Genomic DNA, 25,283 nt, shown 5'->3' on the forward strand with positions numbered 1-25,283 from the left:
ATATTAAAAAAAAAAGAAAGAAAAAAAATAAACAAACAGAAAACCACCAATAAAAAACAGCAGATCAGAAATTAAACACATTCTAGGTTTAAGGATTTTCCCACTTTCAAAACAGTAAGCACATTCAGACTATACTTGGCCAAAAAACACTACACCAAAGTTTGAATAATTCATGTTGCAAATGTTTAAAAAGATTCCAACTTTCCAAGCTTCTCACAGTTCTTGAGTTCAGAACTTCTCAAAAGTAAACATTCTTGTAAACATCCCAGTAAGCATTTTCCAGCAGTTATACCATATATATAAGCCTTTTCCAGGTTTGATAGGTGCTAAGTAATGCAAAGCAGGGACAAGAAATTGTTCACAGCGGCACCTGTGTAAAATAAAGACTGTAATACGTTTTAAGCAACTGAGACATCAAAATTAAACAACAGAAAAAAAGAGGCTCAAAGAGAAGAAAATAAAGTATTAAAAAGAACCAGCATTGCTTGTAGCCAGACAGCTATAAACATCTGCACACACAAACAACTCGTGGTCTGCAGACAAAGCAACTGCACAGTTCTTGGAACAAGCCATAAGACTGAGGAAACCAAAGGAACATCTCCCTAATCATAGAATCAATAAGGTTGGAAAAGACCTCAAAGATCATCAAGTCCAACCTGTCACCCAAGACCTCATGACTACTAAACCACGGCACCAAGTGCCACATCCAATCCCCTCTTGAACACCTCCAGGGACGGTGACTCCACCACCTCCCTGGGCAGCACATTCCAATGGTGAACGACTCTGTGAAGAACTTTCTCCTCACCTCAGTTCTAAACTTCCCCTGGCACAGCTTGAGATTGTGTCCTCCTGTTCTGGTGCTGGTTGCCTGGGAGAAGAGACCAACCCCCTCCTGGCTACAACCACCCTTCAGGTAGTTGTAGACAGCAATAAGGTCTCCCCTGAGCCTCCTCTTCTCCAGCCTAAACAATCCCACCTCCCTCAGCCTCTCCTCATAGGGCTTGTGCTCGAGGCCCCTCACCAGCCTCGTTGCCCTGTGCAGGAGTGGAGGCAGCTTGCTCACCTCTAATTTTACCTTCTAAACAATAATCTTGTATTGTGGCTGCCTGCTAAGCTGGGTTGTGAAACAGCTCATGAAGTTGCATATTTACCATATAGCATTAAATAATGCATCATAGCAAAGGATGAAGGAGAAATATCATAGCAGGAGGGAGAAAAGATTATTTTTTTTCCAGCTGAGACTGGGAACAGAGGCCCTGGCAACTTCCAACAGTGAAAGGAAGCTCCTGAATCAGAAGGTAATTTTGCCAGCTTTGACAATAGCAATTGTGTTGCTAAATGACTGACAGAAATAGGTAGGAGAGATGACAGATGAGTTTTGTTCAAGGAAATTATTGATAAACGATGTATGTCTCAGTCTTGTATCTTTAGCTTTGTCTCAAGTGCTCATAAGAGACCAGCTGTCTTGGAGAGAAGGGTAAGTATCTGTCATTCATAAAGATGATGACAGAGCTCTTTTCACCACAAGGCAAAGCCAAAGTCTGATTCCCACTGGAGATGACAAGAGTTTGGGCAGAGAGCAACTGCAACAGTACTGTCCTTACCTTCCTTCAAATCTCCCCATCCTAGAAATTGTAGCAGACTAATTTAGTATGCCCTGCTAATCTGAGGATGACAGACAAAATTACTAGAAGACTGAAAGTCCTGCCTCTAATGGTATGATTTTTTTATTACTAATAAAGACTATGCATACTTAATCATTCTACCAGCTTCTGTTTCTCTTCTAGATGAACCATGCCTAGCACAATGGGACTCTTCTCCCTTCAATTAACTAGGTACCAATATAATTATAGCAGTTACTAAATAAATCTCTCTTGTTTATTTATGGTACCACATACTGCCACCTCAACACAAATAGCCATTTACCCATGTAAAGCTCCACCTACAACATCTACTACAACTCCCCAAGAAGTATTTTTTCCTACTCCACACTTTAACTATGTTCTAAAGAGTGCATCTCTTGGCTTGATTAAAAAAAATACTCCTCAACATAACATATGGAGGCCCATTAAACATAGCCAGTACAACTCCTGGTATTTAATAGGTAAGTTTTTATTTTAAGTTATATTTTTACACCACTTTCAATCACCTTTCTCCACTTCTCTCTGTGGCTCTTTGCTATAGCTGATACTAGCTGATGGCTTTTGCTTGGCTATTGCTGACCTTGGCTGTGTTCTTGTGGTGGCTAAGTAACTAACAAGCTCTGCTCTTTTCTCTTGTACAGGGAAAAGGGGGGCAGAGAGGGGGAAGCTATTAGTAACCCCCTGGTTTTGTCCAAGAGGGTTCTTGTGTTGTTCATAAATTGTAAATGCATGTAAATACTGTGTATTTTGTATGTATTCATTGCATTTCATATTGCTAGATTTTAGGTTGCTTCCATCCCAAACTGAACTGGTCTGGCAATTTTATTCTGGGGGTTAGTTCTCCAAATTAGTTGGGGGATAATTTCAACCCACCCCAGCCTCTCATGTCTCAATTCAATGATATCTATGTAGCAGATAGGAGAATAAGAAATGTTATTCCAATCCATTTGCTTGGTATTCTCTACTTTTTAGTTGGACACCATCAGTTAGATTGAGGTGTAAAGCTACTGAGGTCATTAGAAACTATCTGATTAGATAGGATGTCAAGAAAAAAAAGAGAAAAAAAACCCAAACAAACAAGGAGGAGGGGGATATTGTAGAGAGCTCTTTTTTTTTCTTTCCACATAATCAGAGTCACTATGGTTGGGAAAGACCTTCACAATCATCAAGTCCAACCGTCATCTAACTGTACAAGGGCCACTACACCACCATATCCTTGAATGCCATATCTAGATGGATTTTAACCAGATACAGGTGACTTAGAGAAAGACAAGACTCAGTAAGTTTCTTGTATTATGCTCCTATTTCAGCGCTGGACACAGGTAAAATCCCTTCAAAAGCCCTGTGTGTCTTCAGAGAGTTTTGTGCAGGCTTACATACAAAGAGTTATCCATCTAAAATGAGAGAGGTATGTTAATATTTCACAAAAAATCCCAGATGTTTTCTATCCATACAAAGGTTATCTATCTAAAAACAACAGAAGTATCTTACAGAAATCCTGCTGTTTCTTATCTATGCAAATGCTGTCTGTCTAATCCTCTCCCCCTCCTGCATTTCAGCATTCCAGCTAACAATGGGGAGTTCCCTATCACCTCTGTTACTCTGTTAAAGTCAATAATATTTTTAAAAGAAGTTGGTGCTCATCACAGGGATGGCAATTCAGCCACTTCTGCAAGCAGTCTGTTCCAGTCTTTGACAGCCCTTTCAGTTTATGTTTTTCCTAATGTCTGAACTAAACCTACCATGGCAATTTCCTCTTGGAACTTGTGAGAAGAGGCAAACAGCCTCCTCTCTACAAGCTCTATTCAGATAGTTGTATAGCCATAAGGCCTTGTGAGAGACTAAAGCTTGTCTCTCCTGCGGTGACTCAACAAAGCATCTTTGCTGCTTGCCCAGACAATAGCTGTGTATTGGGCAGAGCCACTCTTGGGAAGGTGCCCACAGGTGCTCACTGGACCACAGCTGGCCTCACAACAATGGACCAAGGCCACTCTTGGGAATATGCATAAGACAAGATAAACTCCACCCATCAAGTACCAAGTATCAAGGAAAGGGAGGATGTGTTAAGTATCAAGGAAAGGGAGGATGGTGAGACAATGGATTCACCACCGGGCCCCTGATTTCCTGGGGGACAATACTTGGACACATATCTAAAGACTAAAAACTGTATAAAAGACTTGAGCAACTACTGGCTCAGCAGAAGAAAAACACAGAAGGAAAACACGGAGATAAACACAGGAGAAGGACAATGCTGCTGAGAAGGAAAACACAAGAGAAGGAAAAGCCTGGGGCAATGCTGCTCTGAAGAAAAACGGAAAGAAAAATGACAGAGACATTACCGTGGAGCCTGGAAGAAGCAGAACCCTCTCTCCATGTCCTAAATTCCACCTGCTGCAACTCATGAAGCTGAAGAGGCTGCCCAGAAGACCACATCTCCTCTACAGCCAAAGCCTCAGCACCGTTTCTCTACAGACCCAGTATCTCCTTCAGCACCTTTCCTCCACAGACTCAAACTGTCTTGGGGGGGAGGGGTGAGGGGTGTGGTAATATAATTCCTTTCATCTTCTCTGTCTCTCTTTGGTCTCTCACTCTCTATTTGCTTTCTCTACCCTTCTGATCCATCCACTTTATTTATGTAATAAATAGTCTAGCTGTTGATATTTTGGCCTCGTTTGTGCCTCTAATTTCACAACACTGGAATATTCAAAAGAACTGAGTCTCTTTCCCTCTCTGGACTGAGACAGGCCTCCCTCAGCCTTCTTCTCACCAGCTCTCTCAGCTGCTGTCAAGAGCCTTCACCAGCTTTGTTGCCGTTCTCTGAACCTGCTCCAACACCTCAATATCTCTCACACCCTGGTGCTCAGAACCGAACACAGTACTCAAGGTGTGGCTTCACCTGTGCTGAGTACAGTGGCACAATCTCTAGTCCTGCTGGCCACACTCTTCCTAATGCAGGCCAGGATGCTGTTGGCCGCCTTGGCCATCTGACCACGCTGCTGGCCACTTGACCACAGTGTGGTAGTTTTAGGCTGTGCCTAGAAAATTTTCCACAAGTCTTGAACAGAAAGTGATAGAATGTAAATAAACCACCACTGGATGCAAAAGGAAAATAATGATAAGGTCTAAATAATCCAATTAGTCTGACTAGCTTTGTTAGTAGTTTGTATAAGCTTTCAGTTTCCTTCTCTCTGGCAGATACTAGCTACTGCTTCTGCTGGCTTTGCTGACCTTGACTGCATTGTTATGGTTAAGTACTAATAGCAACTCTCTGCTTTTCTCCCTTCTCTCTCTTGTCCTGTGTACAGGGGGGAGGGAAGGGAGCAGGGAGCTGTTGGTAACCCCGTGGTTTTGTCCCGGGCGATTCTTGTGTTGTTTGTAAGCTGTAAATACCTCTAAGTATTGCAGATTTTGTGCATATGCATTGCATTCCATTCCATATTTCTGGATTGTAGGTTTGCCTGTAAATAAGTTTCATTTGCTTTCAACTGAGCTGGTCTAGCAATTTTTGGAGCGGGGGTTGGGGAGTGGTAATTTTAACCCACCACATTAACCCAGCTGACCATCAACATCCTCAGGTCCCTTTGTGCCAGGCAACTTTCCAGCCACTCAGCCCCAAGCCTGTAGTGTTGTATGCAGTTGTGATCAAACTATAGGACCCAGCACTTGGCCTTGAAGCCCGTATGGTTGGCTGCAGCCCCTGAATCCAGCCTGTCCAGGTCCTTGTGAAGAGCCTTCCTACCCTCCCAACAGATCAACATTCCCACCTAACTTGGTGTCATCTGCAAACTTACTGAGGGTGTTCTCAATCTCCTCAAGATCACTGATACTGAAGTGTTGTGCCTACTACAGGATCAGTATTGCTCTTGCTCCTGCTCTTCTCGTATGATGTTCTTGGGATTGGGCCATTTCCACTGGGTTCATCTCCTCTGGCCAAGAGGCCAGGAATGCCTGAGGATGATGTCCAAGCGGGCCAAACATGCAATACGGGAGATACCGTGCATGTTGGCTGGGGCGGGTTCGTTAGATTGTGGCCGTCAGACGGCAGATCCGGGCCCGTGGTCGCGGGACCGCACAGCTCAGCTGGCTGCCAGGCCCGGGGGTGGCTGTAACCTCGCGACCAGCCTGTACGGACGCAGCCCCTTCTTCAGCCCTGTGCGCCCCGGAGCGGGCAGCGGCCCCAACGGCCCTCGGCGCGGCGGAGACGGAAGCCAGACCTCTCCCGCCGGACCTTGCATTCGCGCGCGTCAGTGTCCACGCCACGCCCCCTGCCGTCCCAGCTACCCACAGCGGGCTGTGCGCATGCGCAGCTGCCGCTATATCCCAGATCCGCCCCCTCCGCCGCGGCCTAGCTCCTGAGAAGACGACGGAGGCGGCAAGATGGCGCTTACCAGGTAGGTTTCCCTGGTGCTGCTCGGCCTGCTTCGGGTGACTGGGTTGGCACACAGCTTCCCAGCGACTGTGTGAGGTTCCGGCTGACGAGAACCTCGCCTGGGGAGGCGCCTGGAGAGACCACTGCGGGGCCGCTGCCTCTCCTGGTGGAGGGGCCTCTCCTAGTGGGGCCACCAGCCGGATGGTAGGGTAGGCCAGGCCGCGGTCTGAGGGAGGGCCGTGTCGGGCCGCGTCCTGCTTTTGTCGTGTCTTGGTCGGAGTGGGTGTTCGGGACTGCCGCTGGTTAGGGGCTTTGTCTCCTTCGCGTGTTTTCTGCGCAAAGAAGGAGCATCTCCGCTTGGGCCGGAGGTGATCGGGTCCCCGCGGGTTTTGTCGAAGTTTCCTTGCCGTGAGTGAGAGCGATGAGTCTTTGTTACAAGTTGTTGCCGTTCATCGTAAGGCTCAGGAGTCCAACTTCAGTGGCTGTTCCAGAATGCAGCTGTTTTCGGAGGTGGACGCTTCCTTAACAAACGCATAAAAGGACTCTAATCTAGAAGAGCTGGAAAGGGGAAGTCAAGAAATTGCGGATTAGTTTCTTAACTTTGGCCGGGAGGTATCTGATGTTAAGGAGGGAGGTTGTTGTATCTCTTTGTGAGCATTTGCCTTGTGGGAAAAGAAGGGCGACTTGTTGGCACTAGTCCGTAGCGGTGGAAAGAATACGCAGTCATATGTAACGTTCCTGTTGGTTAATGGGCATTGCCACGCTCTGATTCAGACGGGATGTGAATGTGGATGCATTTAGCATCAGTTTTTATAGGAATCTTCCAGCTGAGACAGCGCACATTGTTTTTGTCCTGCTGGTCTCAGGTTCGTGAATGCAGTACTCAAGTTTCTTAAATTTTCTTAATCTGTATAGAGTGATTGTAGCGAAAGTAATAATTTAGCAGTAGACTGAAGCATAGTTGAGTGTCACCAAGTGAATTTATTATAATTAACTTTTTGTGTGTTTGGCTTTTTCTTTCTTTCCTGTCTCTCTGGGCATATGCAGTTTTTTGCCAGCTCCGACTCAGCTGTCTCAAGACCAGCTGGAACTGGAAGAAAGAGCAAGAGCTCAAAGATCTAGGCAGACTGCTCTAGTCTCATCACGAAGGGAACCTCCCCCCTACGGTTACCGGAAAGGATGGATACCACGGGTCCTAGAGGTAGATATTAAATTCACGCTGTAGTAGTGTTTCCGCTAATCAGAAAGAGTTTATTTCTGCCCTGAAAATATACTCTAAGCATCTTGAGCATAGCTCAGAAGTGTGCAAAGCTGTACCATGTGTGTTACATTCATCCAAGCTACTTGATATAGTCTTGTTTTGGGGGAAGTTGCTGTAGTTCACCAGATAGTCATCAAATGTTTTAAGCAAAGAGGATGTTATAAGGATTCTTCCCTTTGGAGATTATGTTGTAATATGGAAATACATTTGTGGTATTTCCAATTTGCAGTGTGTGAATGCAAGGATCCTCTGAGAGACATTTATATTGGTTTTCTGTTGTTTGTTAAATATTCCTTCCAGATTTGGTCTGGAATAAGTGAAGGTGGGTATAATCAGCGAAGAGAACACTCTTGTATTCTGCTCTTAACAACAGATAGCTGAAGCTGGAACAGAAGATCATTAGGGTTGGAAGGAAAACTAAAAATTAGCACATACTTTTAAGTATGGCAGAAGGCTTTTGGATGGTGTTGTCTGTGTTTAGTTGTAATCCCTGCTGGTTTAACTTAATTTCAACTGGAAATGTTAAAAGGCAGAAGGGAAAATACAGACGTATAGCTCTCATTACAAAACTGGTTTAGTATATTTTCTGACTGTGAGACAGGACCTTGCAGATTTTAAAATGTTTGACAGTAATGTCTGAGACCTGCACTGATAAGTCACAAGCCAGTGCTCTCAGGACAAGGCACACTGTTGTGGTTTTGCTACAATATTTTGTGTATGATTCTTCATTGTTCCCAAATCCTGATTTCACGAGCTATTAACAGCCTTGCCCTTATTTATTTGAGTCTCAGTTTTGTGAAGATGGATCCAGCATTGTGCCATGGTGGTCCATCAGTACTAGATAAGGTGGCTTCAAATAGTAGTTCCAGTGGTTCTCTAAAAGAAAACATCTTTATGTAGGTTCAACATTTGATAAAGCATATGTTAAAGATTGTGCCTTTATTACATGCAGTGTAGAGTTCCCTCACTACACTAGTGATTTACACAAGTTAGTATTTCAGTACTTATTCTATCTTGACAAGGGACTGACTTGTTTTGGCTAGTACTTGAACATTGATTCTATAACTAAATGTTGACTGTGGGACACCCAGTGACAGACATTTAATAACTGGAGCTATATTTCAGTGAGCACTTAAAGATGGCATAGGCATGTTCTTTGAAAGTATTCTGCTCATTCATTCCAGCCTCAGACTACATTCTGTTGCAGTGGTGTTAACTACTTGGTCACATGGTGAGCATGGAGATAGTTCAGTCTGTCTTGTTATCAGACTCCATATGAGTAGTGCCATTGCAGCAGAGGGAGGGGGCGATACTCATGCTGCTTTTAAGCGGAGGCCTTCTCTGAAGAATTGCATTTGAAAACATAGCCTGAAGTTGGTTTATGAATAGTATCAATTCTTTGTGACTGCTTGGTGTTGCTGTGTCAGGATGGTCTGCTTTAAGAACTTTTTGTCATCTGTTCATTAAATGCTTTTACAGCAATACATTGAATGAGAGAGGAAGGAAACTCTAAGAAGGCTGGGCTGTTGTGTGCTGGCCCACTTTGCTGTGTGTCTGTAGGTCAGAGTAGGGAAGGATAGCCTGCCGTTCATACCATTGTAATGCTACGAGCTGCAGGCTTTGAAAGCAGTGGAAGGCTTTTTTAACTTCATTATGGTGTGAAAAGCAACAAATAGCCAGTAGTCAATCCAAAAACTTCCATAATTTCAGTATTTCCACAGTTCCTTTATTGCAGAAGGTAAGCTTTTGAAAGTCTAATAAAAAATTTGTATATGAATCAAATAATTATGTGCTGTTGGTAGGATTGTAGTGCCTGTGCATTCTAGTCACCTGATAGGAGCTGTTGCTTTGTGCAGGGAGCAATTGCTACAAGATGTCCATGCACTTGAGTGTCTTTTAATAAGTGTCAGTTCTATAGTCCATTGTTCTCTTACCAGCTGAAATGAAGTTACTGGAGTATTCTGACAATGTTTAATTTTACTAATTTTTTTGTATTTCAATCATTCAGTACTTTTTCTTTTGCCTAGGACTTTGGAGATGGGGGTGCATTCCCAGAAATTCATGTGGCCCAGTATCCATTGGATATGGGCCGGAAGAAGAAAATGTCCAATGCTTTGGCTGTTCAGGTGGATGCAGAAGGAAAAATCAAGTACGATGCGATTGCTCGACAAGGACAATCAAAGGACAAGGTAATGCTTCTTCAGATGTGTAGACTGGCATGTATACCTGGAAAAGTTGTATATGCATATTGCATGTACTCAAATTCCTTGGTCTGGCATTAGCCAAGTGGATTGTGTAGTGTTTTCTTAAACTTTAAGAACTGAACCAAAGAATTTTGACTGAGATCACTGTGTGATCTTCTGTTAGGTAATTAAAAAGTAGGTGGAAAATGGTGGAAATGGTGACCCAAAACTTAGGCTGTGCCTTTAAGAAAGGGGCAGTTACTGGAACACTCTGGCTGAATGTTTTGGTGAAATAATGAAAACAAAGATAAGTCTAAACTAATTTCATTGGTAGATTGGTAGAATGCAACTTCAAATTTTTAGCTTTAGTTCAGTTTGAATCTCAGTCGGTACAGTCTGTCTTTTTCAGTCTGTTTCAGTCTCTCTGAGCAACAGCTGTGCTGGAGGGAGTTGACCTTGAATTGACTGAGCTAACCAGATAAGAAACTAATTCTTGCATACGCTTTGAGCTAACAGAATTTCCTCCTTAATAATTATGTTTTCTCTCTATAACCCTTTTTGGGAAAAAAGGGAGGTAGGGGGAGAAGGAGGGGTACAGAGCGGGGGACCCTCCTGGCTGGAGGAGGGAAACTTTTTTCTGTATTACGTTCTTTGCTCTATATTTCTGTACTTATTGTATATTGTGTACATATTAATCTGCATTTCATCCTGCTTGTAAATGTAGCTTATTCATATCTTTGCTTCTGAGTTAGCTGTGGTTTCTCTGTGTGTGTGGGAGAACTGAACTTTCTCTCACCACCACACAGCAGCTTTCCTTAGAGAGCTTTCCAGTGGAGGCAAGAAACTGAAAACAGGCCTGATGACGGGCAGCCTCGTTTTAGTGTGTAGAGGGAGGACAAAAAGACAGAACACAAAGTGCAGCTTGTAGAATACTACACCTAGTATCCTACTAACTTAACATTGGATGCTTCTGGCTGTTTTCAGTACTGTTAGGTGCTCTTTTCTTTCTTAATTGCTGCAGAAAGTATAGCCAGTAGTTACACTTCACACTTTTTTTGTTAAGCTCAGTGATGTCAGGATTCTCATCTGCTTTAATGGGAACCAACTTTGGTTTCCTGTATACAGTAGTCTCTGTACAAACAAAGAGGTGGCACTTGTATCTTGATGCCTTTACTAGAATTGAGGAGACCAGGGGCTTGGGTCTCCTAAGTCCACTTTGAGTCTGCCTTTTCAAACATGACACAGTGGACTACATAAAAAGTTGAATTCCCTTAAGCAGGTATTGGAGGCTGGAAAACCAAGTGTATGACCAGCTGCTTTTTCTAGCAGGCATCTGCTGTAAAGAATAGAGTAACACAAAGGAAAAAAAGAGGGTTAACTACAAAGGGTGTTTCAGTTGATAAGAATAGATTTCAAAATAATTTGAGTTCTGCTTTGGTTTGGGATGCCTTAAAAGCTTCTGGTATGCAGTGCCTTGTGCCTTACTGCAAATGAGGAAGTGGGGAACCTGTCTGAACAGAAAAGCAAACAATGAAGCTTTAATTTTAAAACAAAAAATAGGATGAGCATTCCAAGAATATCAGGGGAGATCTATCTTTTTAAAACAAATAACATTTTTTTGTTGTGGTGGTTTGAAACTGATCCTACAGTTGCCAAAGTTGCAGAAAGATAATACCTGTAGGGTGGTTTTTATTTAACTGATATTCTGTTGAATGTCAAACAAGTTGTCACACCAAGCATATCCTTGTCCTATGCAGTGTAAGTTACTGCAGTACCTTTGGAAAAAGGAGTTAAACTCAGTCTTCACACTCTCATATGGTAGAAAGCAGTCAGACTGAACAAACAGCAATGGCAATATTTTTATTGAAGGGACTTGCATTGGGGTTCTGTAGTCTCTTGAATTATTTAAGAGGAGGGTGGTAAAATATTAATTACAATGAAAGGGGTTTGTGACTAAATTTTTGATACCTGATAACCAAATAATTCATACTACAGAGAAATTTGAGTTATCCCAAAGCATAAAAAATTGGAGCAGATAAGTAGAGAAGTAAAAGTAGTGATTTTGGGGGAAGATGCAGGGCAAGTGGGTGGGGGGAGGGGAGAAAGTGTTGTTAAATCCCCATTTTTATGACATGTCAAATACATCTTTACTTACCTGTAGGATAAGATTTACCTTTTATATAACAGAACTGCTCAGACTGGGATCTGAGTGTATTTACAAAAGAACTAGAAATTATAGTAGGCTTTAGGCAAAAATGACTGATCTTTCTCTGTGCCTCATTTGGTTCAGAGTTAGGAAAATAGTTAGAACAGGTAAAGTTAAAATTAATCTGTTAATATTTGACATTGGTTCACTGTTTGAATCATGCAGATCTGTACCAGCATTCATTAACTTCCCATATGGCATCTGTATTGAAGCAGTATTACTCTAATTTTGTAGCCATAATTTAGCAGAATGGAAGAGATGTTGGCTTTTCCAGATCTGGACTCTGTAGAACTGGAATTACAGTTTTCTAATCCTAAAGTCTGCCTTCTTGGTCATCTTGATTCAGATTGCATCCAGCTGGATATAAATGTTGAGAGTAAAGATTAAGTATTGTGATTCAAGGGGGAGTAAAACTTGGGGAAAAATTAGGTCATTTGAATCTATTACGCTGGAAGTAGCAGAACTACTATTGCTTGATTCGCCTTGCAGGGGGAGAAAGTATTGGCACAGATGACATAAGGAATAGTTCTTAAGTGATCTGTCCTAAACAATGTGGGGTAATTTCTGTGAGAACTTCTGACAGCAGTGTCAGTAGGATTACATACAGAAGCTTCATTATCCTGAGAGCTGTAGTATTAATTGAAATATTTCTTCAGTCTTAATACTTTTTGCTGAGAGAAATAGTTACTTGGCAGCACATCAGAAGCAAGATTGAGTTTCTGATTCTATTCTGTGAGCTACTTGTTTGGTCTGAGTTAAGCAAATTTTGCTTTTGCTACAGTTTATGGATTTTTGAAGTTGAATTTAGTGTTCTGACTTCTTGTAGAGGCAGCAGTTCCATCACCTAGACCCTATATCTGGATGGCTTGTCAGCACTTTCTGCTGTTGCACTGGTTCATTTCTCTTGCATCTGTTCTTTTACATATTTAAAAATACAGTTGCTTCAGATAATTTTCCTTGAAAAATGCTGACCTAAATGAGATAGTCTGACATGCCTCCTGTTTGGGACTGGCAGGAAGTCTTCTAGTCATGAAGTGCTGGATAACTTTGAACCTCGATGTGTGACCTCATGGATTCAAGGATGTAATTCTGTCTGGTTGTCCAGATGAAGGATTTCAGCATCAGCTGGAGATGTTACCTCTTGTGCTGCTGTAGGTTCTTCCAATGCTCTCTACTCACATTGCTAAAATAATGCATCAATAATTGATATGTTTTGGTGAGACTTGTGCTCTGTCCCCTTAATTAGGAAATTAAGGACATAAAATTGCTTCCAGTGTCTTTATTAAGATGCAAGAGTGAGTAAATATTCCCTTTTCTTTTTGTTAAAGATGATTTTTCTGTGCATGAGTTGGATTTCTTCTCCGTGGCCCAAGGCTGTGGCATCGACATTAAAAGGAGGAGGAGGGGAAAAAAAAATAAAAAAATTATTTTTTTTAATCAAGATTGTGCATTCAGTTGAAGCATTTGGAAGGAAAGTTCTCCTACCTCTCTACAATAGTGAGGCCACATCTGGAGTGCTGTGTTGAGTTCTGGGCTCCCCGGTTCAACAGAAATGGGGAACTATTGGAGAGTGTCCAACAGAGTGCCACAAAATTGATAAGGGGCTGGGGTATCTCTCTCACAAGGAGAGACTGACAGACCTGGGGCTCTTTAGCCTGGCTGAAGAGAGGGTCTTATAAATACATGTAAATATTTAAAGAGTGGGTATCAAGAGATTCTTTTCAGTGGTGCCCAGTGATAGAAGGGGGAAGAGGAACAAACTGGAACACAGGAAGTTCCACAAAACACTTCTTTACCTTGAGGGTGACAGAGCACTGGAACAGGCTGCCCAGGGAGGTAGTGGAGTCTCCTTCTGTGGAGACCTTCAAAACATACCTGGATACATTCCTGAGCAACCTCTTGTAGGTGCACCAGCTTTAGTAGGAGTGGTTGGACTAGATGATTTCTAGAGGTCCCTTCCAATCCCTGCTGTTCTGTTACTGTGTGATTTACAAGAGAGAGTAGGTCAATTTCTGAAGGGAACCTGTCACTAGTGACAGAACATGCCAAGAGAACAGGAATATAGATTCAATAATCAGAAGTGTGCTTCACTCATAATCTATTTGCCTTTGGTGATAGAGCTTGGTTTGAGAGCTTATTGCCATTTTTTTCTCTGGTGTATATGCCGGGCTTAGGACCAAGTAGTTGTAATGACTTCTAAAATGTTTTATACTTCATATGAAGAAACCATTCGTAGACCAGGAATTCATTCTGCAATGCTTGATGTTAGCTTCTTGACCTACATGTAGGATTGATGAGTACTGTACAGGGCTGCTCTGGCTATATAGAATATGTGAATGGGAGGGGTTTATGTGTTAAAAGTTAAGACTTTTCTGGTAAGACCCTCATGTCTGTCAGGTGTGTTGTGAGACTGAATGTGTCTAAATCCTGCCATAAGCTGCGGTATCTCACACAACTAGTTGGGTATGATGGTTCTTGTTCTGATGGCATGCAAATTTCTCATTGCTGCCCGTTAAGGCTGCCCCAGCCTGAGAGGGAATCGCATAGCTGAACCAAAATTTGAGAATTTTGTTTCTGCCTAGAAGAGGACTCTGCTTTTCAGTAGCAGTCAAAATGAAATATCTGAAATGCAGGCTGATGCTTCATTTCAAATTTAGTAGATGAAAAGTGGTAGTGGGTGGGCATATGTCACTAGCAAACAACCTAAGTCTTCTCTTTATCTTAAATTAATAAAATAACATTACTGAAAAGGAGGTAAATATTTAGAAAAACAACACAGTGCAATATCTTTATCTGCTTGCCCTTACTGTCTCAAAACCCAGCTCCAGTTAGAACATGCAACTGTATCAGGTTTATGATGGAGACAAAATTTTTTCATATTTCCAGGCTGCTCTAATCTATATTATGGATTTCTTCCATGTCCATGCAGCATACCCTTTGTGTGCAGTAATTCAGAGTTTAAATAGCTCATGCATCTCATTTGTACCTCACTGTACTGTAGATCTTAGAGCACCTCTTAGACTTCTTTTATTTTCTTTTTTGTCTTCTGGGATACGCTGAACTCTTTCAGCATACTTTGTTCTTCATGCAGCAAGACACTTGGATTTAATTACCTTAGAGGAACACTGCTCTTCAGATGCCTTTCAGCATCTGGGAAGCTAGGATATTACTGATACTAATTCAAATTTTAGGAGTGAAGGGTGAGAAGCAGTAAATGGCTCTTGAATGACAAATTAATGCTGAGGCTAAAGGTCAGTTTCATAGTTGGACACGCACTTAGAATGAACTTGAAATAATAGTTGTAATGACTTTTAACCTTTTGAACTAAGACTTTCTGATGTTATTTTGTTGGACAAATGTGAAGCATTAATGCCATTTTTTTTTCTGCAACCATCTAATACTGTTCTTCCACTGGATTTAACTGTTAGCAGCTGTAAGCCCCAATTTCAGCTGCACGTTGTATGAAGACTGAAGTACCTATATAAGGGAGACTGTCAAGTACAGATTTCTGAACCATTCATTATTTCAAGAAAATAGCAAACAATGAAATTGGAAAAATGTAGCTGCTGGAAAAGTCTGGTATCAAATTCTTAAGTGGTTTTTCGGTGTCATTTGGGGAACCTGGAAAAGGAAAAGAATAGGAAAGGGAAGTAAGAATCTGGTGTCTACTCCCAGCTCTGAGAGTGATTTATATAATGATGTTCATCAGATTCCTTATTTTCTTTGGTTAAATGGTGTCCTGAGTTTATTCTTCTTCTGTGGGAGTCATTGAAGAGTATGTAATTGTAATGCTTTTAGAGTTCTATGCATGTTTTAATTAGTACCTACAGTATAGTCCAGGCCTGAAAAATGCCTTTTGAGATATGTACCTTTATTCCTGTTCACTGACACTAATAAAATACAATGTTTTCCAGGTTATTTACAGCAAATACACGGACCTTGTGCCAAAAGAAGTCATGAATGTGGATGATCCTGAACTGCAAAGACCAGACGAGGAGGCAATTAGAGAGGTATTATATGCACTGATGTGCCTAGTTGTAAGTGATATATTGTATGTCTTGCATAGATAACAAGATACATACTGTGGTATTTTTGTCTTCAGATAACAGAGAAGACAAGAGCAGCCTTGGAGAAGTCAGTCTCCCAAAAAGTTGCAGCAGCCATGCCAGTTCGAGCAGCTGACAAACTAGCTCCCGCACAGTACATTCGGTATGTAGCGCTGGGGTGTGTGTAAGGTGGTGGTTTGTATAAAATGGATTACAGTTGGGGTATTCCTCAAAACTTCTGCAAACAGATTCCTCTTAAATTCTGTTCTTCTCAAAGTAATATGAAACTGGTTTTTATATTTTGAATTACCTCACTAACAAGAACCTAGTTTGAGGTGTGATGAACGAGTCACGAGGTGTGGCACTTTGTGAAGATGTTGCTTTGGCAACAAAATACAGGTTTGTCAGGGAGCACTGTTGATGCTGCTGCCCTGAAAGCAGTCTTTACTGAAAGTTTCAAGACAAGGCATCTCAGAAAGTTATTCTCTCATATAAAATGAGCAGTTGGAAATGGAATTACTGGGAAGCTGGTACTCATCTATGATGATTTTCCACAAACAGAAAAATTACATGGCAGGGTTAGACTTGCCCTGAGGTGAATTCTGAGAAAAAGAAATGTGAAGAAGTTCTTAAATAACCAGTAAGTGCTCACCTGGGATTCACACATAGGTAAAGACTATTGTGGCATCCTCTGTGTACTCTATTAGTTTCTTCTACTTGAGAATCTGGGCTGAAAATGGGGAATATAGCCCCAGGGAGACAGATTCTGTGTGGTGTAATTGACTCTGCATTCAGTCCAGTATCCTCTATGCACTTAACCTGCTCCTGGCATTCACAGTGGCAAAGTCTTAAACTGGTGTGGGTAAACTGAAAATGCAGAATAAAAATGGTGTTGGACAGGCAGTATCTAACTGTATGCAGAGAAGTGGACACTTTGATTGTTTTATTCAGGTACACACCATCTCAGCAAGGTGTTGCCTTCAACTCAGGAGCAAAACAAAGAGTTATTCGGATGGTGGAAATGCAAAAGGATCCTATGGAGCCTCCAAGATTTAAGTAAGTATAAAAACTTGTTCATGGCAGATAGAAGATTCTGAAGTGTATTTCCACACAGCATGCTGATTGTAAATATTTTCTTAATTGTTCAGAATTAATAAGAAGATTCCACGGGGACCACCTTCTCCTCCAGCACCTGTAATGCACTCTCCTAGCAGGAAGGTATGAAATGCCATAGCTGTTCTCAGTTTTAAATTCTAGATGGGTTCACAAATCCAACTTCCATGTAGCTCATTTCTCTGTACCTTCTTAGTGTTTTTTTGATGTGATGTTAAGTGCTAGTCAATGCACAGGGCAGTCTTTTTGGTTCTGGGGTTTTTTTTGTTTGAGCAGTTCTGAAAGTAGCTGTCTTTCCATGCACCTTGTCAGAGGTTGAGTAGATTTCTCACACATTATGTGCAGAGCTGCATTGCTGGATTTGTTCCTGACATGGATGAGTTGGCTGAGGCTTTAGCCTTGGTACACTGACACTGCTTTTGGACAACACTACAAGCTAATCCTTAACAGCACTAATTTGTGTTATCAAGGATTAGTTCCTCCTGAGAGACCTGTGTTCATCAGTTTCCTACAACTCAAACTGCCATTAGAAGTGTAAAAGTTAGTAAGGCTGGCTGTGAGTTAAGGCCTGTGTAAAGAAACTTAAGAGGATGGTTGAAAACCTGTTGTGACTTCATTCAGTGCTGGCAAAGTTACAATGCAGAAAATAGCATCTTCCCGCTGCTAGAAGCATTGGGGGTTTTGTAGCAATGGTCTGAACTTCGTGCTGTAATTTATTCCAGTAGTTTCATAGCTGCATTTGAGAAAGAAACCAGTATTTCTGCTATAAATCTAAAGATTTTTGCTTTTTCTGCTAAATCCAGATGACTGTGAAGGAGCAGCAAGAGTGGAAGATCCCTCCATGCATTTCAAACTGGAAAAATGCAAAGGTAATTAAGTTGTCATAAATTCATCTTCCTAGTGTTACACCCTGCTGGGGGACTTCTGTGAGTGATATAAGCTTGAATAATACTGGGTTTAAACCTCTTGAGTTAGGTAAACTGGCTGCTTCCAGCATGGAGAACACATGACTGTACAGCTCTGTTTTTCTCTCTGGCATATAAGGCTTGTCGAATTGACAGGAGTGTAGAAATGAGAGAGAATGAATATATTGCTTCGTGGCAGAGATTATGCATTTTGAGAGCTTAAAAAAGGCATTAGTTAAAATACCCATAATAATGCAATACATGGACTCTGAAACTAAAGTTTATGGAGCTCAAAAAGCAAGGTCATCTAAACTGAAAAAGGGAAGGGCAATTTATAGAGAACCAATCATGTTTCTTTTTAATACTGCAGTCCCCAGTTTATGGGAAGTACCACTTGCTTCATTCTTTCACTAATGAGATTTCATCACTGGTTTGCTTAGCTGTTTTCCTTCCTTGTTTGAGTAGGTATGTCCTATTTTGATTTTTATCAGCCAGTGAGTTTATATTCAGAGAGAAGGAAGAATTTATAACTTGCTGCACTAATTGGTCTAATCATTCTCAAACTTAGCAAGCTGCTGTTGTGAGGCAGCCTTCCCAAATAGAGGAAGGAAAAGCTGCATATTTGGATGTTGGGTTTTTGTTAGGATTTTTTTTCTACCCCAACACAGCTGTAGAACTAGGTCTGATGCTAATTAGTAGATCAAATTTTAGGTTACAGATGCTAAAACCAAAGCAAATTTTTTTTTTTTTAGAGCTCACTAAAGAATCTTAAAATATCATCTATAGGTAATTTTTGGTTTCAGCTTTTGAGAGCAAAATTGGTATTTCTAATATTGTGGCAGCTTTGCCCCATCTCATTTTGAATCGGTTCTTAACAGGTATGAAAACAGACTAGGGATAACATTTTAAGCACAAATGGTAAAAGAGCTCAGGGGCTGGGAGAGTTCTTATCTGTAGTTCTTAACACAAAGCAAAGACTAACTGAAAGTGAGTTAAAGGGAAATTGTGATTCAGACTTGGGGGCTGTGTAGAATTGGAGTGAAGCTTAGGACTGCCTGGTATGAATTTGAAGCCAGTTATAAAGGAGGTCCATTGAGGCATATTAATGATGGGCTCTGAGTTTTATGTGTGTTTTCTTATGAAATAAACATCATAATGGTGGTTATTACAAATAATACTGGTTTCTGTGACAAACTCCCTTTCTGTTTCCACTGTAGGGTTACACCATTCCACTAGATAAGCGTCTGGCTGCGGACGGCAGAGGATTGCAGACAGTTCACATCAATGAAAACTTTGCCAAGCTTGCTGAGGCTCTCTATATAGCTGACAGAAAGGTCAGTTTTAAACTCTTGTTCCATGTAGTTTTACCTTCTTTGAATGTTTAGTTTCCTTAGAATAATCAACCATGAATAGGTTATAATTTGTTCATTTGTCCTGCTTCTTGGCTAACTTAAGACATAAAGTCCTACCCGCCCAATGCCTTAGAATCAGTGGTTCAGTGTGGGTTTAATTATCAGAGGCTGTGGGTCTGTCTTTGCAACTCTGGCTGCTGTGGCTGTTTGGCTTTGACCTTCCTCTTTGTGGCTTGATTCTTGCCTTGTATGCTGGATGACTCCATTACAGAAGATCTGCTTGCATGCCAGGTGCTACCTTTCTGTCTTCTTAACTCTATCTTACGTGTGCAGGCTCGGGAGGCAGTAGAGATGCGTGCCCAGGTGGAGAGGAAGATGGCACAAAAAGAAAAGGAGAAACATGAGGAAAAGCTCCGAGAAATGGCTCAGAAAGCCAGGGAAAGAAGAGCAGGGATCAAAACCCACGTTGAAAAAGGTATGTTTCTGTGTTATTCAGATGCTGTGGGGTTTTCTGGCATCCTATGAAGTGGGGGCTTGGTGAAGTAACCTGATTTCTAACCATGGCATCTGTTCTTCAAGTCTTCATGTGATCAGCCACTGAATTGGATTAATTTTCACTAGCTGGTTTGACAGCATTTGGGTTTGAACCTCACAGCATTGTGTCAGTGTATATGGATTCAGGACATTTAAGAATTTCAGAGGGTGGTGGGCTCTTTGGGTTTGTTTGTATGTTTTTTTTTTTGAAGAAGCTTGTGGCAGCTTTGTTTACAAGAACTGATCCATCTTCTAAGTTTTCAGATTGTAATGGCACTGTTCTGACTGGTCTTGCAGAACTGTAGTTCTGTCAATTGCTGGGCCCAAAACCCATTAACAAATTGATAACCCTTATGGTCTGATGTTTTGATTGAAATGACACTTTCAAGATCAAGATGCTGAACTTACAGAGCAGTTATGATCCGTTTAGAAGGTGGAGGATGTAATCAAAATATCAAGTCCAGCATCTGGGAAGTGCTAAACCTCTTCCCAATAGGCTGGGAACTGGCTGGCTGGAGAGCCACTCTGTTGGAAAGGACCTGGAAGTCCTAGTGGACAAGTATGCTAAACATAAGCCAGCAGTGTGCCCTGGCAGTAGTAATGCGAGGGGCATGCTAAGATACCGCTGCAGAAGTATAAGCAGCAGGTCAAGAAATAACCATTTCCTTTTACTGGGGACCTGTTGGACTGCATCTGGAATACTGTGTGCAGTTATGAGCCCCTTGGTAAAATACAGACACAGATTTATTAGTGTGAGTTCAGTGGAGGGCCCTCAGAAGGAGCAGGGGTCTAGAGCATCTGGGTAGTCAGGAGGTGCTGAGAGAATGAAGCATTTTCTGCCAATAGAAGGTGTGGGTTTGTGGGCACCTAATGGGAGCTTTCCCATATCTACAGAGAGCTCAGAGCCCTTAACTAAACTGCACAGTGAAAGAATGAGACAGTGGTCAGAAGTTGAAGCAGGAGATTCCAATTACATGTGAAGAGAACAGTGTCCATCATGAGTACAAGCAGCAGTGGAACAGGTTGCCCAGGGAGTCTGGCAGACTCTATTCTTGGACGTTTTGCCCACCTGCACAGGGAAAGCCCTGAGCAGCATAGTTTGTATTTAGCATTGATCCAGTTTTCAGAAGGAGGCTGAACTATAGACTCCCTTCCAGTTGTTCTTTGACACTGACTCGTGGAATGATCTTCAAAGCACTTAGATGCCTGTGTGTTTGAACGGTTTTTTCATAGTATAAAAGCATGATACAATGATCTGTAGGTGTTTTAGGATATTAATTCCTAGCTGGACATGTATTTCCATTTCCTAGATTGAAAACTGAGAAAACAGAGTTGTTGGCTAGGTCTGCTTGTCAAGGGCAGTTAATTACTTGTGGCATAAGAAAGCCGTGGTTTTCCCTGTGCTCAAGTTGTTGAAAAATCATGTTAAAGAGTCACAGTGCCAACATCTGTGGCTTAGTCAACTCAAACCTAAAAACATTGTCTATAATGAGTAATCTTGGATTTGTTCAGAGGATGGAGAAGCCCGAGAAAGAGATGAAATTAGACATGACCGGCGCAAAGAGAGGCAGCATGACAGAAATCTTTCCAGGGCAGCCCCCGACAAACGGTGAGTCACAAAAAAAGCTGCTTTACTCCTGTACTGGCACTGGCTTTCCCCCCTGTTACACTGGGCTTCCTTTTGCTTGATGTTGGTGCCTGAATTTTGCCTTGTAAAGGCGCTTACTGCCATGAAGCACTGTCATTCATTGTAGGAAATGGTATTGCTGTGTCAGTGCACCGCAGTACTCTCTTCTAAATTTACAGTCTTCCAGGTTTATTGAGGAAGGGTGGGGGGAGGAGGTTTTTGGGCTTGGGTGGGATTTCCTTTAGCAGAACTTCAGTATATTCCTGTTTAATTAACATGTTGACAGCAAAGGTTGAAACCTGGGTCATATAACTTGAGACCAGAGTATCATTAGTGGCTGTGTTTTTTGAAGCTGTTCCTTTTGAAGTAAGCTTAGATTTATGCATGCAGGGTGAAGTATCTTGTTTGCCCAGGCTAGTGATATTTCTGAGCGCAAATGGTTTCTGGAGGCTTAACATCTTTAGTATCTTCAAATTAGATTGCTTGGCCTTCCCAGGATATAATTACACTGGTTCTTGCAAAAAAAACCCCAAATATGACATTTTAGACCAAGTCAGCTTGATGTAAATTGCAGATAGTGGAAAGCAAATTTAAATGTCATGCCCAGCTGAACATAACTTTCCCAAATGTTTCCTTTGCCAGGAGACAAATCTTAAATGCTACCCAGTAAGGAAGGGCAACAGTCAAATATGGCTTCTGAGGAAAATGTTAGCAGCTAATGCAAGATCAAGTTGCAGTTGAGTATGTCAACAAATATTATTAACTGACTTAACTTGAAATTTTTAATTCAGGTCAAAGCTGCAGAGAAACGAGAACAGAGATATCAGTGAAGTTATTGCCCTAGGAGTACCCAACCCCAGGCCATCCAATGAAATCCAATATGACCAAAGGCTATTTAACCAAAGCAAGGTAAAAATACTTGTCCACAGCTGTGTAGCTTTCTATGAAAACATGCTCATCCTTCCTTAGTGGCTATGCCCAGAATACTAAGGGGACCCTGTTTTTTGGGTTGGTGTGGATTCACTCTGAACGAAGCCTCTGTATTGATTGGTTCGTTGATCTACTTTATCCATAGCTGATGCAACAGAAAAGGAATATTCTGAATGTGTAACTGAATTCAAGGGGGGGTGGGTTGTGGTTTTTTTCCCCTCACTTGGGAGTGGGAAGAGGCTATTTTGCCTTCAAGCCGCAGCTACCTCACTTTGTTTTGTACAAATGTACTGACTGAATAAGGGAAATCTCCGAGAAGCCAGTAACTAGTTTCTATTCCTATTGCTGCTTGTGTTAGAAATCCTTCTGAAGCTATAGTTAACAGCAATGTTTGTTTTTCCTGAACTTTATACTATTCAGAGATGAAAAACCTAGATTAGGCTTCAGAAAATCCCTGAATAGACTTGCAGTTTGTCAATCAATCTTTTTCACATCTCCAGTGAAAAGAGCTGCAGGCCGAAGGGAAAGCTGATGAATCAAAAGTGAACAAGCTGGCACTTCTGCTTGCACAGAAGTCTCTGTCATCTGTATCAACCAGCTTAAATCATGTTTTCCAGAGATTCTGAATAACATACATTTCTGTAGAGTTGTACTTGGCTGTTCTAGACAGCTGTACTTGCAAGGAAGACTTGATTGATTATTCTGTAATTACACGGCCTGTAATCCTGCCTGTCGCTTTCTGGAAGAGTAAAAGTGGTCCTGGCTGAGGCTTGCAATGATTGTGTCATGGTCTCTGGACTTAATCCCAGACCCAGACTCATTCATATTCTAATTACGTGCTTGAACTAATTTGAAATAGATAGTAAATCACACAGTACCGTTTTGTGCATTTATGACCCCATCAGTGTATCTTGATGTTGAAATGAATTAGCAGAAGTTTTGCAGACTCATTTGTTACACTGCTGTTTCTTCTTCACAGGGCATGGACAGCGGCTTTGCTGGAGGAGAGGATGAAATTTACAATGTTTATGACCAGCCGTGGAGAAGTGGCAAGGATATGGCCCAAAATATCTACAGACCAAGTAAAAATCTGGATAAGGACATGTATGGTGATGATCTAGAGACTCGAATAAAGACCAACAGGTAAGAAAAGAAAGTTAAGCAATATTATTAATTAGCACTTTGAAGAGACAATCAGCTGAGTGTCACCTCTTGTTTTGCAGGTTTGTCTCTGAAAAAGAGTTTTCTAACTCGGATCGTAACACAAGAGGGAGGGGCAGAGACGGACCGGTCCAATTTGAAGAGGATCCCTTCGGTTTGGATAAGTTTCTGGAGGAAGCCAAGCAACATGGTGGATCTAAAAGGCCATCAGATAGCAGCCGTCCTAAAGAACATGAACATGACAGCAAAAAGAGGAGGAAGGACTGAATGCCTGTGCTCCTAGAAATGGACTACAAGCTTGGACTTGACACCAGGCATTTTTAGTACCAGGTGTATAAGCATGGTAATGCAGCAGTTCATGACCCTTGTTGTGTGGATGTTTATACACACAAATTGTTCTGCACAGGACAGCTGCCCCTGGAGAGTAGAGGAAGTGAGACCACGCTAACATTTCACAGGAGAGTTTTTCTTTAGCAAGTGCTCTGACTTTGATTCCCTGTTGCCCAGCATCTCGGGGTAAGAATGTAGCCCCTTCCTACAGCTTTAGTGTTTGTGGGTAGCTTTACTTCATCTCTTAAAAGCTTTCCTGCTGTACATAATTATGGTCTTACGCTGTAGTGGATGCAAGGGAGTTTGGTTTGGTGTTCCGTTAGTGAGTCTGTACAGTTTCTTGGAAGAAGGAAGGAAAACAACTATTTGTTTTAAAACCAAACATTCATAGTTTCTCAATCTTTATTTTTGTTTCTTTACATTTAGCAAAATAAAGCCTCCTTCCACTGCTCACTCACTTGGATTCCTCCTTTGACTGCGTCTTCTCTGAGACTGCCTTCTGAGAGTGAGCTGAAAACAATGGAAATTATTCAAATTAGTTAGGCAGGAAGGTTCAGTATTTTTCACTTCTGGGCTTCTAAAACATTCATAGGGAAGGTAGAAGATGGGTTTAGAATGGGTTCAGTATCATGAGCCGTAATCATACATGCTAAGCTTCTGCCGGGGAAAGTTGAATATAATTTGCACACCACTTGCTAGTTATGTCAGCAAAATGCATCTTAAAGCTTGTGCATTCAAGTGGAACTAACAGAAGGTAACTGTCTAAACCTATCCTAGAACTAAGTGGGAGAAGTGCTCATATTTTGCTTCTAGGGAAGCTTGCATTTTTGAAGAAATTAAGAAAGCTAATTACTGGGTGCCTTCTGCTTTTGATTTCAATATAAACCAGCTTCTTAACTCTTGTACCTCTTGAGAGAGTAGTCCTCAAAGCCTGAGCAGCAAAGTCCAAGTGGCTGGCTTACAGCTTCAAGAATAAAAAGCAGCAAAACAATTTCCAGGAAGTTGATGCTAAACACTCATGTTCTTCCTAGTACAAATGTCTTGGATGCTTGAATACAGGTAACATCCTAGGTATCTTCAGCCCAATTTGAGAGATCAGCCTATTGCCTGGCTTGTCACAGTTGTAAGACTGAAGTTGTCAAACCACTCCTTAACTTTCTGTAGCTCATGGGTCATCTCTTCTTAGCAATAGGTACTGAAAACCACAACCAATGCAGGCTTCTGCAGTAGTATGACCAGTGTCAGGCTGAATTCCTTAGCACAAATAATATGCTGCATCCCTGAAGTCTCTTGCCAATTCATTTTACTCCAGTCATCACCTAGCACTGAAACTCTCAAAAGAAGAAACTAACCAGGATGCTGCTGAAGAGTTCTTTGTATTTATTCAAAGACATAAGTTGGTCATGTCTCTTACACCAGCCTGCCTGTGGCTCATGGTCTCATTCTGTACTAGGTCTGAGGAGCTAGGTCAGCTGAAGCACGTGCAACTGTACAAGAAAATCTCCTTACTATTTTGCCCCTGTTTAGTGAACACACTAAATGCAAATTTCTAATGATTTTTGACAGGAGACCTGTTAATTCATTAATGGCTTTGGGCAGCCACTGACTCACTGTCCTTTTATC

The 25,283-nt window shown here is 41.6% G+C and overlaps 1 protein-coding gene across 1 annotated transcript; it reads left to right on the plus strand.

The window, feature by feature from the left end:
- The first annotated feature begins 5,969 nt into the window (after positions 1-5,969).
- Positions 5,970-23,693, plus strand: SNW1 (SNW domain containing 1). The gene is made up of 14 exons (XM_009909347.2): positions 5,970-6,034; positions 7,060-7,213; positions 9,301-9,462; positions 15,577-15,672; positions 15,765-15,871; positions 16,660-16,764; positions 16,857-16,926; positions 17,625-17,690; positions 18,944-19,060; positions 19,412-19,553; positions 21,125-21,221; positions 22,031-22,148; positions 23,149-23,312; positions 23,393-23,693. Exons 1-14 carry the CDS (start codon positions 6,021-6,023, stop codon positions 23,595-23,597), a joined length of 1,617 nt encoding a protein of 538 aa, XP_009907649.1. The 5' UTR covers positions 5,970-6,020; the 3' UTR covers positions 23,598-23,693.
- The last annotated feature ends 1,590 nt before the right edge of the window (positions 23,694-25,283 follow it).

The sequence above is a fragment of the Dryobates pubescens genome, chromosome 5 (genome assembly GCF_014839835.1).
Source record: "Dryobates pubescens isolate bDryPub1 chromosome 5, bDryPub1.pri, whole genome shotgun sequence".
Classification (NCBI taxonomy): Eukaryota; Metazoa; Chordata; class Aves; order Piciformes; family Picidae; genus Dryobates; species Dryobates pubescens.

What these genes read in the sequence shown, in the direction of transcription:
- SNW1 (XM_009909347.2), top strand. An exon ending in ATGGAGCCTCCAAGATTTAA is followed by an intron (nt 16,765 to 16,856) that starts GTAAGTATAAAA and finishes TTAATTGTTCAG; the next exon opens with AATTAATAAGAAGATTCCAC. An exon ending in ACTCGAATAAAGACCAACAG is followed by an intron (nt 23,313 to 23,392) that starts GTAAGAAAAGAA and finishes CTTGTTTTGCAG; the next exon opens with GTTTGTCTCTGAAAAAGAGT.